The 19,253-nt window shown below is 33.2% G+C and overlaps 1 protein-coding gene across 3 annotated transcripts in view; it reads right to left on the reverse strand.

The window, feature by feature from the left end:
• The window catches only part of CSMD3 (CUB and Sushi multiple domains 3), a 1,201,062-nt gene that overhangs the window by 156,227 nt on the left and 1,025,582 nt on the right, over positions 1-19,253 (reverse strand). For 2 of the 3 annotated variants that reach the window (XM_035011781.1, XM_035011780.1), the window contains 3 exons: positions 9,817-9,930; positions 9,229-9,324; positions 7,454-7,657 (listed from right to left, as the gene is read on the reverse strand). In XM_035011781.1, coding sequence (XP_034867672.1) covers positions 7,454-7,657; positions 9,229-9,324; positions 9,817-9,930 — 414 coding nt within the window. The remainder of the gene's footprint in view (positions 1-7,453; positions 7,658-9,228; positions 9,325-9,816; positions 9,931-19,253) is intronic. The other variant, XM_035011782.1, reaches the window with a different exon arrangement.

Consider the following 19,253-nt stretch of genomic DNA (forward strand, 5'->3'; position numbering starts at 1 on the left):
ATCGAGCCCCACATCGAGCCCCACATCGAGCCCCACATCGAGCCCCACATCGAGCCCCACATTGAGCCCCACATCGGGCTCCTTGCTCTGCAGGGAGCCTGCTTCTCCCTCTCCCACTCCCCCTGCTTGTGTTCCCTCTCTTGCTGTGTCTCTGTCAAATAAATAAAAAAAATCTTAAAAAAAAAAAAAATAAATAGATTTTTTGCCTAAGGGCAATAAATGGCAGGTTCAGGGGCTTTTCAAAAGAGACCCCCCACTAACAAAAGTACTTTTGCTTAAGGCCATATATTGTCAGAGTTATTAGTGGCTGCAGGGGTTTATTTGAATCACAGAGTCTCAGAGGAGAGCTTGGAATTTCATGAGACTGAAAATATTAAGAAATCTGAAGTGTAACAAGGTCAAATTTGGAAGATAAAAACTCAGTCTTTGGCATATTTTTCAGTTTTATATTTATTCCAAGTCCAATGTTCTTATCAAAATATCACTGTACTTCATTATAATTTGCCTAAGAATGGCTGGATATGACAGATTTGTGCAAGATTACTAAGTATCATTTACATACTGTTCATTTAAACTTGTGGATCCCCTACCTTAGTATTTGACCATTTTAACTATAAGCACCACCCACATATCATGACTAATGGGGCTGCTTTTCACTCAACAGTTTAATTTCAGTCTGTCAGTTTTTGCAAAATTATGGAACATTTTATTGTGTTTTGCTATAACAACAACAACAAAAAAAGGAAAGTGTTGGTAATAGTAGTAAGAACCGTGAAACTAAAATAATACAGTGGAGATGGAAATCATTAGGATTGTGGAAAGCTGCCTTCTTTTGGATTCAAATGGATGCTCACTTAGCTTAAGTTGTTAACTGAGCATTCACTGAACAGTAAAGGTAGAGAGAATACAATTATAAAATCTGGTAAATAGACTGTCAAAGATTATATCTAAACTGTAAAAAACAGAGAATTTGTTCTCTCTCAGAATAAAACCACCTATATAATATGTAAATCTATTGTTTGTATTTTACCTATGTCTCTTTCCTACAGAAATATTCTCAGAAGAGGTCTAAACTTCCAATGGCTTGTAAAGGTCTAAGCAAGCAAAGTGAGCAAGAGCATCACCATCTGGTGGGGAGGGTGTTGTAATGAGCACTGGGTACTATATAAGACTGATGAATCACAGACCTGTACCCCTGAAACAAATTAAAAAAATAAATTAAAAAAGCCTGAAATTAAAAATACATGGGCCCTGGACTTGGGAAATTGTCCAGTTGTTTGAGGTCTATAAGAATTCAGGAAATTATCACAGTTAATTGTTAAAACCCATTCCCCAAGCAAATGTTTATTGAACACCTATTAAATGCCAGGAGGAACATAAAAACAATACAGTGTCAGGGCAGAGGAGGACAAGAAAGATTAAGCAACTAAAAACAAAACAAAATAAACAAAAAACAAAAACAAACAAAAAACCCCAAGCTACATATAATATGGGAGATGGTTGTCATTAAGGAGAAGCAGGGTAAAGGTATAGAACAAAATGGAGGATGGGTAGCAGAAAATTATTTTGGATAGGATGTTCAAGGAAGATTATCAGGTTGAATGAAGTGTAGTAAGCCTAAAAGATATCTTTGGGAATGCATGTTCCAAGCAGGAAAAATAGTTCAAAGATCTTGAGGCAATTAATATTTTATCCATGAACAAATGTTGAAAATGAACTAAAATTAAAACTAATGCTTTGGGGCACCTGGGTGGCTCAGTAGGTTAAGCATCCAACTCTTGATTTTGGCTCAGGTCATGAGATGGAGCCCTGCATTGGGCTCTGCGCTCAGCCAGAGTCTGCTTGTCCCTCTCCCTCTGCTCCTTCCCCTCCCACCTCAAATAAATAAATAAATACATAAAATCTTTTTAAAAATAAAATAAATAAAATTAAAGATAATGCTTTGATACTAACCTAAAGATGACTGTGTACTTGACTCTCATATTTGAATCTTTAAGACATCAAACCTTTTCCTTTTTTGAATATTTTAAGACAATTATTTTTATTCAGAACATTTTGAAGCTAAAAATATTTACAATTAAAAATAGCAATACAAGTATATTTTCATTTATGTAGAGACTAGCAGTTGGACCAAATGGTAGAACCTAAACTGAGTTATCATCTGAGTGTCATTTAGAATCATCACCTTTCTATTTTTGGTCTCACACTGATACCATAGGTTCTTCTGTTATACATTCAATTTTCTGGATTTACCAGGGTGTACATTATTTCTTAAATGGTATAAAGTAATCCTTTTCATGTGAACTAGGCAGTTGCTGTCTTATTCAATTTTCTATCTCTAGGTATGCATTTTCAAACCAATGGAAAGTAAAAGGTAGTCTGTTCTATGTTCAGATTCTCCAGAGACGCAGCAACAGGTTTCTCAAAAAGGCCAGGGACCTACCTACAGATGGACTTTTGACGGAGAGACTGCAATGGCTCCTGACTACTTCACCTTTTGCCCTTAAAGTAGAAAGTGAGGCCGAATCCAGCCAGGTTGGGGAAAATACACTGACATTTACTCTGGAAGTTGAGTATCAGCCATGAACTAGGGTCTGGTCTGAAAGTCTGATAGGTTTTAGTGTCTAGTAGGAGCTCTGTCCTTGCTGAAATGATCATAGTTGAATAGGATCATCTTCCTTCTATTTACATGGATTTTTATTTCTGATGGCAAAAACACTGGGATTAACTGACTGATTGATATATGTGACGTATATGAAAAGGCTTTGTAATACTCCTGAGACTAATATTATACTATATATTAAACTAACTGGAATTTAAAAACTTGAAACAAACAAAAATAAACTAACATCTTCTTCCATTAAGATACCAACAAAAAGCTTTGTAATAATATAGACTAGGGGTTTTCTTCGGCTTTAAATAAAAATGATTTATGTTTAGGGTTTAGAATTCTTATTCTCCTTATCACACAGTATATTCTTTTTCTCTCATTCCCATTCTTATTCCTAAAACGTTCTTTCATTTTTCTTGTTTTACTCCTTTCTTAATGTCTTTTTATCTCTTTCTTCCTCTAACCCTGTCTCATTTTCATAGTTTCATAGACAAAAGAAATTTCTTTGGATAATGAAGTTTTTTAACTTTTCAACAACAGAAGAAAAGTCTGAATGCAAATCTTTGTTAAATATACATACTCAAAGCCAATTATAATTGTATTAATCACTGTTTGCCTTTTTTTTTTTTTAAGAGAATGAGCATGCAGCACAGGGAAAGAAAAATTCTTAAGCAGGCTCCATACCCAGCACGGAACCCAACGCAGGGCTGGATCTCATGACCCTGAGATCATGACCCAAGCCGAAAATAAGGGTCAGATGCTTAACCAACTGAGCTAGCCAGGTACCCTATCACTGTTTAAATTTTAACTTTATTTTAATTTTATACTCTTGCAAACAATGAGAACAAAACAAATCATGAACATGTGCCTATTGTTTTAAGTCAGTTCCTTTTCAACCATTTGTCCTTAAATGTGTCAATTGATAGAAATTTCAATCTCAGGGTGCCTGGGTGGCTCGGTTGGTTAAGCGACTGCCTTCGGCTCAGGTCATGATCCTGGAGTCCTGGGATCGAGTCCCACATCGGGCTCCCTGCTCAACAGGGAGTCTGCTTCTCCCTCTGACCCTCCCCCCTCTCATGAGCTCTCTCTCTCTCAAATAAATAAATAAAATCTTTAAAAAAAAAAGAAATTTCAGTCTCCCAAAATAGCATATTTTAATAAATAACTACTATTATTCTCAAGAAAATTGTTATATTTCTTCCAATGTCTTTCTTAAAAGTTTTAAGTACAAAAAAAAATGTTGCATTCAAGGGACCTTAAATTATTAGAATTGGAAAGGATGATAGGAGTCCATGTTTTTAGCCTTTTTAAGATGCAAAAATCTTCTGTGGAAGATAATTTTTACATTTATTAACTTTAAAATGTTATTAAAACAACATATCAACAAATGAGAATCAATAATATCAAGCCTTTTGTCAGCACTGCGTGTAAATTCTATACTCTAAATCCAATACCTTTAGAATTAAAGTTTTCTCCCCTGATTCTGTGAGGGAAGATTTGGCAACAACAAAAACAACTTAACTATTGAGTACTTTCTGGACTAGAACTATGTCAAACCATTTAATAGTCACAACAAACCTACAAGGAAATTCTCTTATTTTCCTGATTTATTGATATGGCAATTGAGAATCAGAAACTGTGTAAATTTTCTAGGATCATGAGGTAACTCACCACATCTCAGTGTTAAAGTCAGAGCACAAGACTATTGCCTAAGACTTAATTAACCCTTATGCTGAGAACCTACAATTCCCAGCTGTGGGGATTTTACTTGGTTTTACATGATTCTTTACAATTTTTCCCAATTAACACGATAAATATACAAATAGAACCTTTAAGGGATAATTTATAGATTTACACTTCAGTGCTTTACATATATAGGTTCTCTGAACACTCAAACTAGAGCAATAAATGGATTTTTTCAATGATATTTAAAGATTAATGAGCTAGTTTATGAATTTCCAGATGTCATTATATCGTTCTATTTTTATAATAAATGATTATTTTCAAGGAATTTTCATCATGTATATGAGACTAAATGAAGACATCTACTTACCTAGTTATGTTCTATTATATGGTATTGATATTTTCTACAAATACCTACATAAATAAACTAACCATGACACAAATTATGTAAATAATTACTGGAAAAAGAAATAATGACTGATTCCTGACATTCATAGAGAAATATTAAAAAATCCATTGTGAAGCTGAAGAGATTTATTATTATCATGTGTCTGTCTTCAATTACTAAACTGATTTAAAGCAATGTAATTTCCGATTTATGCATATTGCATGACTAATTTTGGCATAGACATATAGGAACATTTCTCTCAGCTCATGGTCCTTTAATTTAGATTATTTATTACTCTTTTATAAGAAGAGTATGAAGTCAACATATATTGTGGCTCAAAAGGAGAAACATCTGTTTTGTCTTTATGAGAGTATAAAAGTACAGAAAGGGGAAGATCTGTTAGTTCCATTAACCCTAGTTCTATGCTAGGTAAAAAATAGGAGGAACATTAACTCCAAATTACTTGTTTTCCTGTACTTGTTGGTTGTCAAAAATGTATTTCAATAGGGTAAGAAATCTCACATTATAAATAAAATACAGATATTGAATTAGGAAAGAATTAGCTTATAAATCAAAACTTAAAAAGAAGTAGTCCTCTCATTTTAGGCTGAGGTTTGGAGTCAGAAAAACTTAGTTACTGCCCCTACTCCACCACCTACTATGTCCTGTCAGTTTAAAAATAACTCTTTTACCTCTCTAAACTTCAGTTTATTCAATTGTAAATTCTGAAAGTAACTTTTCCAAAGGTGTGCTGTAAGGATTAAATTGAATATGTATTTAAATTGCTCAGCATGAAATCTGGCAAATAGAAAGGATTAAGTAATTGGTAATCATATCAGAAATTGTGGTTATTTAGCTGAAAGATGAGAAAGTTGAAGAATCATTTATAGCCTTCTACTGTTTTAAATTATTTTTATAGGTAATTTTCAACAAAGTAAAGAATAATAAAATAATAGTTCACATTCCACTTATTATAGTGGGCAGAACTAAAATATTTGGTGTAAGAAAAATGCCCTGTGAAATATGCTAGGTATATCTGTTTGGGGGCTGATGATATCAAGTTCCTAGAAAGACCAAGTGATCATCCATCCTTTCTTTATATTCATAATTGCCTTGCTTTATACCATCTTCCCAGCACAATTACTAATAATGTCCTGATATGGATAGTAAATATATGATACTTAGCACAGATATATACTATACAAATTACATGTTCTATAAATGATATCAATAGACTTTATCTTTACTCCTTCCTCAGTAGAAATTAGTATATTGATTCACAATTTTAAAATACACTTTATTTTAATGAACTATGAGCTAACATTATGTTAAATCTGTGTTAAAATATGGTAAAATATGTTTTTAAAAGTTAAAAATAAAAAGTATTGATTCACGTAATTCCTTTTCAGGTATGGCAAGATGTGTTATTAAAAATACATTTTATATATTTATAAGTGTATATGTGTGCATATACACAATCATGTCACCCTCTATGAGAAATTGGAATTGAGATTATTAAAATAAAAACAAAATTTTGCTTATCTTTTATTTAAAAATTTCTTCCTCCTATTTTCTAAATCATATACCAGTATAACTTCAATGAAAAAATTCAATTCACAAGAGCTATTTCTTAACCTGAGATTAAATCTTACCATTCTTCTTTTAATAAAATACTATATAATCAGGGGTGACTGGGTGGCTCAGTCAGTTAAGCATCGAACTCTTAATTTCATCCTGGTCATGATCTCGGTGTCCTGAGATCAAGCTCTGCCTTGGGCTCCGTGCTCAACAGAGAGTCTGCTTGAGATCCCCGCCCTTTCCTTCTGCCCCCCACTCCCTGCACACATGCTCTCTCTCTCTCGTTCAGCTAAATAAATAAATCTTAAAAAAAATAATGTAATACCATGTAATCAAACAAAATAATTTCCAGATATGCTCTTGGGTTAAAGAAGAAATAAAACTTCCTAACATACCCTTTCCACATCTATGGAACTGTACAAGAGCCAAAAGCCATTGTAATGATCTTGAAATAATATAAAATTTTAAAATTTTGGCTTAGAAAATATTTTAATCTGTTTCATATAATTTAACAGGGTTAAGAGCCCATAGCTTTAGAAAGTGTATATTCCATTTACCAATTTAAAGTAGATACAGTCTTGCAAAAATTAAGTTTTAAATGATTAGATTTCTGGCTAATCCTATGTATTCCTCTCATTCAAAATATTATTACTTAGACCTGTGAGAGACTGAAAAAAATCTCTTATTTTGTATTTTTTACACATACCTATAACTAATAGATAAAAAACAGATTTATTTTCTAATGCATATTTTGTAATTCTTTTGATGCCAAAGTAGAATATGTCCAAAAAAATCAGCTTCTGAGATCTTTAAAAGATATATAAATTCTTTACATATTGGCATAGGAATCTCTGCATAAAATTTTAGAGATATTTATTTCAACAATCCCATATTAGTAGCATTCAAATTTTGTGTTATTGGCAATATGTACGTATATCTTCAAACATCTAAATCAATAAATGAGGAAACTACCCAGCTAATTCAACAAAAAATATTTTTGATTTATCACATTACATCCGAACTGCATCAAATATCCACATTTACTTGCATATTTATGTACATCATAACTAATGAAGTATTTAAAAATTAATGAATAACCACTAGATCTAAAATAGGATTATTGATAGATGCAAAATAACTAATTTCGATATAAAATATATACAATCACAAAGCATTCAAATTTACATACTCACCAATACAGGTAGGTAAGGAATCATTCCATTGAGCTAAAGAATTGGGCACTGTATCACACCTAATTGCAATGGATCCATGGAGGATATATCCTGGATTACATTCAAAAAGAACCAATGAACCAACTGCAAATTCATTGCCAATCCTTCTTCCAAATCTTGGTTCAGGCACAGAACTGCATTGTGTGGAACTTGTTCTAGGAACAGCTGTATACAAATAATCGTTGATTTTAATTTCATATTTAGTAGAGAAATAAAGATTTCAAAATGTAACTATTTAAACAAATTTCAAAGAAGTCTTCACCTTTTATCAGCACTCAAATTAACAACTTGAATACATTTCTAAAAGTTTTAATATTCATACAAAATAAAATGCAATTTAAAATGAATACTTGCTATTGTCATCAAGATTTTTTTAATTTAAAAAACATTTTACTTTTGATCCTTTAAACATCATCAAGTAAGGTTTTTTTCTTATTTTTTGTTTTACTAAACTCTTACTAATGTAACAAAAAGGTTTGAAATAGGTATTTCAATTTATGGTATGATAACTGAAAGATATATTTTTTTCTTTTTAAACTGGGATACCAAGTTCAAACATGTGTCAGGTTTCATGAGGTAATGTCACATTTTATTTTTCAGTAGTTTCATAGATTTAGAAAAGAAAACACAACATTTTACTAATTTCACAGTATGTTCACAAATTTAGCTGTTCAAAATGTTTGTTATTGATGAAGACAATTATGTTCAAGGCTAAGTAGAAGTCAGACAGATTAACAACAATAGAACTTTTTATTTTAATCATACAATATCAAATTTGAAATTGCTTTTAGACTTTATAGGTATGTCCTTCGATTGTGACTTTTTTTTTTTTTGGTTTAGTAAGATAGAATGATAACAGGATGTTTTTTCTTTTTAAAACACATACAGATGGGATTAAAGAGTTTGACAACAGCCCAAAAAAATGATATGATGAATTCCAAATAGATTGATTCCTCTTGTGACTTGTAATAGTGCCTTTTTAAGTTTGTAATATCACATACTGTTTAATGAAGGAATACTATTAAAAATGAAACAGTAAAATATTATAGCCAACATTATAAATGGATAAAGGAAGTTAATAAAAGTATCAAATCATATATGTTTATAAATGTCTTAAGAATAAAGTTCAAGATACATTTGAGAATAACTACTACATGATCATACACAATTAAAAGAAAATGTTTCGAATTATAGACCTTAATATATTAATGATAATGTGGAAGCTTGTCTATAAAAGGCAAGAAGAAACTGCGTAAACAAACTTTCAGTTGCACAAAAATATTTAATAGCCATGAAGAAAGTTTGAAATCTCCTGAGAGAATGAGAAACTAAAATTTTAGAATGGAATAATGATTTCCCTGCATGTCTAAGTACATCAGCACAAAATTTTGCATATTTTTAATTTAGAATGCTAGGCTATGGGGAAAATAAACTATGTAGAGAGTGAAGAGTTGTCAGAAAAAAAATAAATGTTTTAAAACAATATGTCAGAAGGAAGGAAAATCATACTTGAGAATGATGATGGAAGCAATAGGTCATTTTTGACTTTGGTCAAAGTAACAGTGCTCTAGTGATGAGGGAGGGAACAGGGCAAAACTTAAAAAAAAGAAAAACAACTAAAACAACTTTGATCTCTCCTATATGGTTATGAGGATCTCATCATTAATAATTCTGAACATAGCATGAGGTAACTGATATCATTCCTTAGTGTGTTTCTAGGCTACAGGGTCACTTACCTTGATAAACAAAGTGAAATCCCTTAGCTGTTATTGGTCCAACTGAAGTAAATCGAATTGTGATCTGATTACCTGAACTCAGTGGAAGTGATTCTCCTACTCAACAAAACAAACACTAAGATATCATAAATAATTTCATTCAGTAAACCTAACAAATTATATTAATTTACACTGTTATTTGAAAATGTCAATCTATGTTCTATCAAATTACTTTAATATATCCTACCTCTGACAATATATTTTCTTAGGGTTCAGCTTCAATCTCAACCTTTTTACCAGAGGCTTTTATTACATTTGATACATATTGTCTCATTTTAAAAATAATCCTTACATATTTTATATTACATTAAATACCACAGACTAAGTGACTATTATATTTACTTGATTACAATCCCCCAAAATAGTTGGTTATATTTTTCTCAAGAGTTTAAGTTACTATTGTGTTTCTATTTTTGTTTTTAATAAAGAGTGATTCTATTTTCAGTTTATGTATCATATGGATGACATAAATCTCAACTTTCATTCTAATACCAATCAAAGTCAGTCTTTAATCAATAATTGATGCATGGCAGTTCTATTAAAGGATACCTGAATGGGATCCTGAGAGGGAAGATAACAGAGAAGATTGCTGAGTTGGCCCATCATACACCTCAACAACATCGTGGAGTGATGTCTGGAAAAATACAAACTGGCCAAACACCACTGATCAACAGGAACCAGGAGAAGCAAACAAATCACCAACCATCCAAAAACGAAAACAAAACAAAACAAAAAAAATAGAAAGAGGAGGAGAGAGAGAACAAAGTATTACAATATAATACTCATCTTTTTTCTACCTTTAAAAGAGGGTAGGTGCCAATTGGTTGATATGCCTAACACACGTATTTCAGGTCATAAAGGTAATGACCATGGCCTAAAAGCAATAAAATTTTTTAAATACTATTTTTTAAAAAATAAATTAAATGGGTATAGCATGTATTTTTAGATCAGAAATCACAAGGTTGGTGATTATTACTTTATAATAACTTTGATTTTCCCATTGGTAGTTTGGTTCTTTTCACTTTGTGACTCTCTTCTCTTTTTCTAATTTTTTTCTCCTCTTTTATATAAGATAGACAATGTTCTAATTTGGGGGATTTTTTTAGAATGCTTTTAAAATGCTGTTCCACTATGAGTAATAGTTCCACTGGAAAAGTATCAGCAAGATACTTTTCAGGTACAGTGTTCACATTCTAACTTAAAAATGATTCCTAAGCATTGTTAATATTCTGCCAAAATATTTCTTTATAATTCCTCAGCAACTGAGATATACATATTTACAAAATGTTGTTTTTCACGGCAAGTACAGATGTGAAGTATTTATCAATAGATATTTATGTCTCTCATTTTTGTACTTTTCCTTTAATTATACATGAACTTTACGTTAGAAACGACCCAAACTATAACTTAAAAGAAAGAACCTGTTCCAGAACAGAAATAAGCTTATATTTTGTTTTTTAAAAAAGGAAATAAATTTTTAAAATTATCCTTAAAACACTTTGTTGAATAGAAAAATTACAGGGTTTAAAAGAGTAGTTTTTTAAGTTTAATAATGTAAAAACAAGGTAACTTTTATAAACTCAAAATCACATTACTGTAATTAAACTATACATTGCATGAATATATATTTTAAAGTTCATCATAATTTATACTTGAATCAAGGTTATGGTCATTCTTTGGTGGTCCTATGAAGACAGGCTAATTCATCTGAAACATGCTGAGTTTTACATATGAACACATACACATAATACTGTAAACAAAGATACACTTTTTTTTGTGTGCGCCTGCTAAAATAAGCTGGTGATCTCAGTCCAGTTCTTTGTGGGGTAAAGGAAAATGAATACAGATACAGAGTTGTTGCTTTGAACAATTCCTGACCATTGTTGTGCTGTTTTTCATAAATAATTCTCCTGAAAACATTTCTTAGAAGTCATGAAAACAAATTTATGTTTCTGTTGAATCAGATACATGCATTCTATTGTTTTAATAGTTTACAAGTCATATGAAATTTCAGTCCAGACCTTTTTAAAAGATCGATATATTGGTCCACCAAATCCCAAGCCATTTCAAAAATATTCCAAAAAATATTAAGAAAGTTTTTGTTTTCTGTTTTTACATTTGTTTAGATTGGTATTTGATCTGTTTTCAACTGTGTCTTTGAAAGTTTCTATTATAATGCAGATGTTCTCATTCCCTGTCCTGTTAGCTAATCACAGGCACTTTGTAAAAACACTGCGCAACAAGTCTCTTCGTAGATAAACTATTCTTTCTCTGTATCTTTTTTGGGAAGACATTAGGAAAAAAAACCCACTAAAATTCAACATCTTTTAACTCATTCTGCCAAATATTTCAAATATTTCATTAGGAAACATGCCCAGTTCCCAAGCAAACCACCACATTACAAACAATATCTAAAAAACAAAACAAAACAATCCCCCCCCCAAAAAAAAAACCCTCAAAAAACAACAACAAAAAAAAAACCCAGAGTCATCCAAGGGCTTTTTCTAAGGAAAAACAATTTTTTTTTTCTTGTTTTTAGGCCTATTGTTCACAATTCTCACTTCTCTACAGGTAGACCAGAATTTTGTGTCACTTGTGAACTGGACATGTTGAAAGGGTAACTTCTAACAATATAGCCATAAACACCACATATTTGCAATGCGTTAAGTAATGAAAACCATTCGGCATGTCCTTGGAGTGTTCTTAGTAACTTGTGCTTGCAATTTGTGGTGCTAATTCTGAGCTGACAGTGGGGAGAACTGAGAAGGGCTGGGGGTAAGGGAGTGGAGTGTTGAATCTAGCCTCATTAAGCACTCACTAGCTAGTGGTAAGCTACTACTCTTTACCTGTGCTCTAAATCTGCATTAACATAGCCAAGGAAATCTTAAATTAAAAATAGTCTTTATGAGAAAAAAAAAGTTACTCTGAGAGTATACTAAACCATTATATGAAAAATAAAATTTTAAAGTAGATTTTTGAATAAGTTTTTTGTAGTATGAAATATCAAGAACACTTGCATAGTGATCTGATTTCCTACACATTACCAGGTTAAGTATTGCCTCACTAAATTATGTTACAAGCCCGAACCAAATCTTTCTCAACTAGAAATCTCAAGAATTAAATGGTAAACCTTGTGTTTGCTTCTCCATGCCGTCCACAAATGCCTTTATTTAGTTAGTTTTCTTATGTTCACACAGCAGTAGGTCTTCTGCTTCTAAAATGTTCTGAATGGCCAACTGCACCCTTTGCATGGTTGAGGACTTTGTAGGAAAAAATTGTGAAAGACTTTAAGATGGATCAAAAGATAACTGGATGTTGTGTTTTGGTGAGATATTTTTTTAGCTTACCTTTCTGGGTCACCTGTGTTTTGGGGGGGCTGTGATGCATGCAATGGATTATTGTCCAATGGACAGACCTGTAAATTCATTTCAGCATTCCATGCTTATCTGTGTATCTATGTATCAATCTACCTATCTACTGATCTATATTTGACTATTGAATTCTATATTGAACCACTGTAGTAGTTACTGAAATCCTCGTTAATTCCTGGGTTAAATAAAATTTTTGATACATGAAAAGAATTTGATACATGTTTACTTTAGATTTGCATGGGAGTCATGGTTACACTCTCATTAAAAACCAAAACAGAACAAAAACCCTTTTAACACTGATCTACGTACCTCAACCTAATGACTGGGCCATCTTTTTATTTCTAGGACTACAATTAACCTCCAAAGTCTGGGCTGAGTATGCCTTCTGAAATGATTAGCGAGCCCTCTATCTTCTTTTTCTTCGTTTCCAACAGAGATACAAAATTCTCTGCATCTCAGCTCTAGGGCTTCTTTCCCTTTCTCTGGAGATCTGCATGTGAATATCAAAAGTACTTTGTTCTCAGGCTATTAGAGTAGGCTATAAACACTAAGCTGTTTCTTAAGGGAAGCACCACTTTAAGTGAATTTTTTTCCTTTCTTAAGCATGATAGATCTTAAAAATAATCTTTTAACTCCTTTGTTCGAAATCTGTTTTATAATGTTATATGTGTATTATTGCAGTCTAGGAAAAAGAAGAAAGGGGAAGCCTAATAAGGTAGAAATAAACATGTAAAATACCACTACAAATCAGTCTATGCAAAGAATCTATTATTATCTCTGAAATTACTTCTGAGCCTCTTATTTTCCACATATTTTATCCTAGAATACAGTTTATTAATCTAACTAAAATTGTTGATTCTATTCTATGATGTACTGGAAACAGCTGGGGTCAGAAAGCCAACTGGTCCAGAGAGATTCTTTCTCTTAGATCCCATTAACTATATTTGTAGTCATTGAGGTAGCAGTTTACCTTTACCTATGGAAAGATGTTAGGTTAGCCAATTAAATTAATTGTAAACCAACAACAGGGCATGTTGGGCACATCTTTTAATGCAGATCATTGCTGTGCTGATCATTTAATCCATTTTTAAAAGCAAGTCCTCTACCAACCTCTAATGGACAACATGTAGGAGGTGTTCTAGGCTGCATTTAAAAAAAAAATACAATTTAGATTTTTTTTATAAAGATTTTATTTATATATATGAGAGAGAGAGAGCAAGAGCATGAGCAGGGGGAGAAGCAGACTCTCCTCTGAGCTGGGAGCCTAATACGGGGTTCGATCCCAGGACCCTAAGATCAAGACCTGACCCAAAGGCAGACACTAACTGACTGAGCCACCCAGGCACCCCTACAATTAGATTTTTAAACATCACTTAGTCTGCTTAAATCACTTAAATAGTGAAAACCTCTAGTTTAGATCAGATAGATAGGATATTTACTCCAACTTTAAAATTTCCTAGTTTGTTTGCTCCCCCATGAGCAAATAAACTCAGAATGAGACAGGACATTGTGTTTATCTCTTTTTCTTTGTACATAAAGCAAGGTTTATCTGACTTCTAATTTTTACAGTACTCTATCCAACCAAGGCAGAAAGGCAGGGTTCCATTTACTGAGATGGTTTGCATGATACCAATGTTCATTTAACTAAGTTTCAAAGAGCATTTGTTTCCTTATTCTGCACCAACTCTGTCATCTCTCCTTTAGTCACTTTCGTTTAAGTCATGAGACTTTATCCATTCTGCTTAATTTAGCCATTCCAAATGTAAGTCGGTAAATGATGAAAGGATACCTGGGATGGCATAAAGAAACTCCTGAACATTAATATGGCTGCACCGTTAGAATGAACAGTGCAGACCAGCAATCCCTCAGGAAGTATCTTCATGGAAAACAGTACAGTGGACGGGTGAGGTGAGACATCATGAACTACATGGTTTAGCACCCAGAGGGGTGTGCCTTTGTTTAGAATATAAATAAGTAGTTCTCTACTCTCACTGCTGCTGAAATGTTCCACCATTGCCTAAGCAAGTCAGAAACTTTTGGAAGTTGCATTTAATTCTTGTGCCATCAAAATAACTAGCTAGTGCATTCATTGTACAGAGGCTCACTGATTTAGCAATTAACTTTAAATGAGGATAATAAAACAAACATGGACACGATTGATGTTATTCAGTGATTAGGATTGGAGTTATCGCATTAAAAATAAATACTGAGTTTATGCAAATACAGAAGAGTTTTAATTTTGCCTTTGTCAATTTTGTTTTTCTCTCAGGAATCAGTCACAGAGTATCCCAGTGGCATACTAGTTTTAAAAGGAAAAAAAAAAGCCCTCAGACTCAGATGGGACCATGGCTAAAAGAACTGATCTAACCATTTCTGTTTAAGGTGGTGATTGGTAAACTTCAAACTTGCTTTGATGTAAAAGGGATCAAATTTGGTAGAGGAAGGCAGGGAAGTAGGTCTCTTAGGGCAGTGGTAGTTCTAGCAGTCGGATGGGCAATAGCCCATTCACCCTGGTGCCAACACGCTAAAATGATGTGATTTCTTTGCTCTAGGAAAGAATGGATAAAGCAGCTTACATACTGTCAGCATCTGCAACTGAGCAGATTTAGATGGACTAATGCTTTAAAATCACAAATCTATGGGTCCGAATGCCCTAATAAAGGCTAAATGAAAATTGGCAAATGAAGAGTTAGGTCAGGTTCTGAAATCAGACTCTAGGACTGAATCTAGGATGAGTCACATGAGGAAGTCACTTCACCTTTCCATGCCTCAACTTCCTCATCTGTAAAACGGGGAATAATAAAAGTACCTAACCTCATAGGATTGATGTGAGTTATCATGTACATCGACACTTGTAAAACACTCTGAACAAGTACCTGAACACAGTAAGATGTACTAGTTATTACTACTAGTATCTCAGCCTTGTAAATATATATGCTACTAATTCAATCTGAAAATTCACTGGTAGGCAAAAGTTAATTGACCTTCGAAGTTAGATAATATATTTTTTTCTCATACTCTCCTTTCCACACATGCATATTTAGAACAAAGCACAGACCTAATTGGGTTAGAAGAGCATTCCAGCTGTTTTAGTCAAGGGTTCATTGGACTGATGATTTCAAAATGGCTATGCACTTCTCTGTCTACTTGATTTTACCTTCTATCCTTTCGGGTGGAATATGAAACTGGAATTGGCAGTTTTCTATACGGGCTAAGAAAAAGGGAGCAATGTGAGAGCGCATTCTACTTTTGTTTTAGTTCCCTTCATCTTAAGTCCTAGTCCCTCTGTTGCAAAGGCATTGAAACACCATCACAAAAGAAATAGTTCCACACAGAGGGGAGTCTGGGCAGGAAAAGGAAAAGAAAAATACTGTAAATTCCTATTAGATCTCAGCATGATTCTCAACATGCCTGTTGTCCTTTTCAAAATCTATACATTCTTTTGTATCTCAGGGTTCATTTTGATTGTATTAGGCACTCAGCTGGTTAGTTGCTCTGTGAAAAAAATGTAAAGAAGTCACCCCTGTTTTGCTCAGCTTGCATTTCATTCACCAACATGGCACAGGAGAAAACACACATGTGCGCTCACACCACCAGCAGAACAGAAGTAAGATTCACATCAAAGATGTATTTGGAACTGTACCTGATTATGTGTGCAAGCATGAAAAAATTACTGTTGGTGACATAAGATATCAAAAAGTTTGGCTACCGTTATATGAATTTTGTCTCATACTTTCACCTCATATGAATACTCCAATATTGTAGGAATGTCCATGTATGCAAAATGCTTCCTTTTTCAATTAGTAACATACACATACAGTACTCTTTGTTCTCTATATGCTCTGTGAAACTACTTACTGTATAAAAAGCTCCAAGGTTGCTTTTGGGATATAATGCCACTTGGATACCTCATGATTTTAAAAGCATTCTCATTTAAAGATGATTATAAGTATCCAATTAAAACCTCGATTTTATGAAATATATATATAAAGTGAAATATTATATATATATTATATTACATAAAGTGAAGTATCTATATAAAGTGAAATATTATAACAATTTATTCAAAAGCATCAAAAGGCAGAACATTTAAAATCAGTCCCAAACCAAATTAGTGTGCTACTTATTTTTTTTTTAAGATTTTATTTATTTATTTGAGAGACAGAGAGACAGAGAGAGTGAGAGAGAGCATGAGTGGGGGAGGAGAGGGAGAAGCAGGCTCCCCGCTGAGCAGAGAGTCTGATGTGGGGCTTGATCCCAGGACTCTGGGATCATGACCTGGGCTGAAGGCAGTGGCTTAACTGACTGAGCCACCCAGGCGCCCCAGTGTGCTATGTATTTTCAAAACATCATCTAGCACTGGAAAAGTTTGAGTAGAAGTTGCACTGATATAATAATAATTGAGAATTTCATCAGTATTTTGGAAATGTTTATATTTTCCACATATCAGTTAGATTCCAAATACTTAGTTATTATTATAGTACAATGCCAGTAAACTATTAACTCACAAAGAGGTGCTTTACACTAATATAGCATTTTAGATAAGGTGAGTCTTGTGAATCATACACTAATTATCTAGGGGCTATTTAAGTCACATAGAAGCTTGCCTCCACCATAGATCCTGGGGCCAATCTTGCCCTAGAGCAAATAACCTAGAAGTGCTCCATTAGTCAGCATTTCACAGAGCACCATTGAGAGCATTCTGCCTCTGAAAAGAAATAGACCAAAATCTTGTTATTGCAATTTTGTAATAATCAGGAAAAGATGCTATTTTAAAAACAAAATCATGGCTCTGACCATGGTACCTGATTATCCAGTGAACTAAGTAGCTCCAGAAATCTTGTCCTGCTTTGAATTCATAGCAGTAAAGAGGATCCTAATTTATTTTCCTGTTAGCAGTTTCCTGTGTGATACCCGTGCCGATCTATAAGCTAGGTTTACTGACTAAATCCATCATATTTACTTTCAGGCTTCTCTAAAGCTGGCTGTACGTACCATTTACTCACCCCCAAAATTTCAAACTGCCTATAACTTACTTTAAACATATGGGCTTTATAAAAAAAACCTCATATAGCAAATGTAGTTCAGTTTTCTTTAATTGTTTCAGGAACAAATATGTACTCAACTGCAAGCCAGCAGCTTATCTGCAATTTGGCAGTTGTAACATTTCCCAATAGCTGAAAATTAATTTGGTGTTTAAAAAGCAATGAAATCAAGAAAAACACAATAAGCAATTCTACTGCATGTTTAAAAGAATTAAAACAGGAAAGCAAAATTAAAAGTTGAAAGTGTTACAATATTTTATTAGCACTTATTTTCAACTCAATTTCAATTTGGATGAGTATTTTCCTTTAACCATTCTTACGTCTCTTTTTCTACATATTTTGGCAGAATATGTCTGCCAAATCCCAACTAGGCCAGACAGATTTAGGTCATGAAAATATTCTCATGTGGACTATAACATAAATTAGTGGAATTTTTTTTTTATTATGGAAATTTCCAAACATATACAAAGTAGAAGAGTAAAATGAACACCCATGAACCCCATCCATCTGGTTTCAACACTTATAAACATTTCCAATTTTGTTTCATTTATTCTCTCCCATCTCTCCTGTATCCTCAACCTGGGAATATTTTAAAGCAACTCTCAATATCCTACCCCTTTTCCATAAAGGTTTCAATATTTACTTCTAACGGATGAGGACTTTAAAAAATAACCACAACTAACCACTGTATCTAATAAAACTAACAACAATTTCTGTAATTTAATAACCATTTCTTAATCCCATTTCCTGATTTTCTCCCTTCCGAAGAAGTATTTTTTATAGTTGTTTTGATTAACTCAGGATCCAGGCAGGATCCACACATTTCATTTGGTTGAGGTCACGAAAGTCTCTTCCAATGTGTTAGATCCCTGACCCCCATCTCATTTTGGATGTTACATACTTCTGGAAAAATACGGGTCTTCTGAAGGCAGAATACTGAAGTAGGATAAAACTCAACTGATCAAATTTTCCTGTCATCTAGGTTTTGTTGAGAGTTAATTTGATGAAGTGCAGAACACCTCTGGAGGTAAGAGGGCTGCTATGTGCATACCGTTCCTGATCCTCTGAAGTCCCATTTCAATTAGAGCATTTTGTTTCTCTGTTTTATTTATGGGACTTCTACATACAATTCAGCATTAAGCCTGGATTCAAATTCTTGCTTTCACTGAATTCTTTACACTCTGCATATTGCCTCCTACGCATGCCATGCCTTTTCTGCAGGCTCAGCGCCCTGAACCCCTCAACTCTCAAAGTTCCACTAAGAGTTCTTTAATTGGCAAAATTTACATCTATTTTAGGATGACAGATGGAGGGGTTCATCATAAGGCAACATTTTAAAAGAGTTTCTCAGTTTTTCCAAAAAAAGAAAAAGTGCTCTTAATAAATAAGGTGTTCTGTGTGCTGTAGACTCTTAGCCCTTTTTAGGGGTAGATTTTAGAATTCAGAAGAGTAGCAGGGACATCTCTTTTTGCCCACTGGTCCTGTACCATGCTTTAATAAAACCACCTTTTTGCACGAAGAAGAAGAAGAAGAAGAAGAAGAAGAAGAAGAAGAAGAAGAAGAAGAAGAA

This window comes from Mirounga leonina, unplaced genomic scaffold (assembly GCF_011800145.1).
Source record: "Mirounga leonina isolate KUSES-001 unplaced genomic scaffold, KU_Mleo_1.0 Mir_165, whole genome shotgun sequence".
NCBI lineage: Eukaryota > Metazoa > Chordata > Mammalia > Carnivora > Phocidae > Mirounga > Mirounga leonina.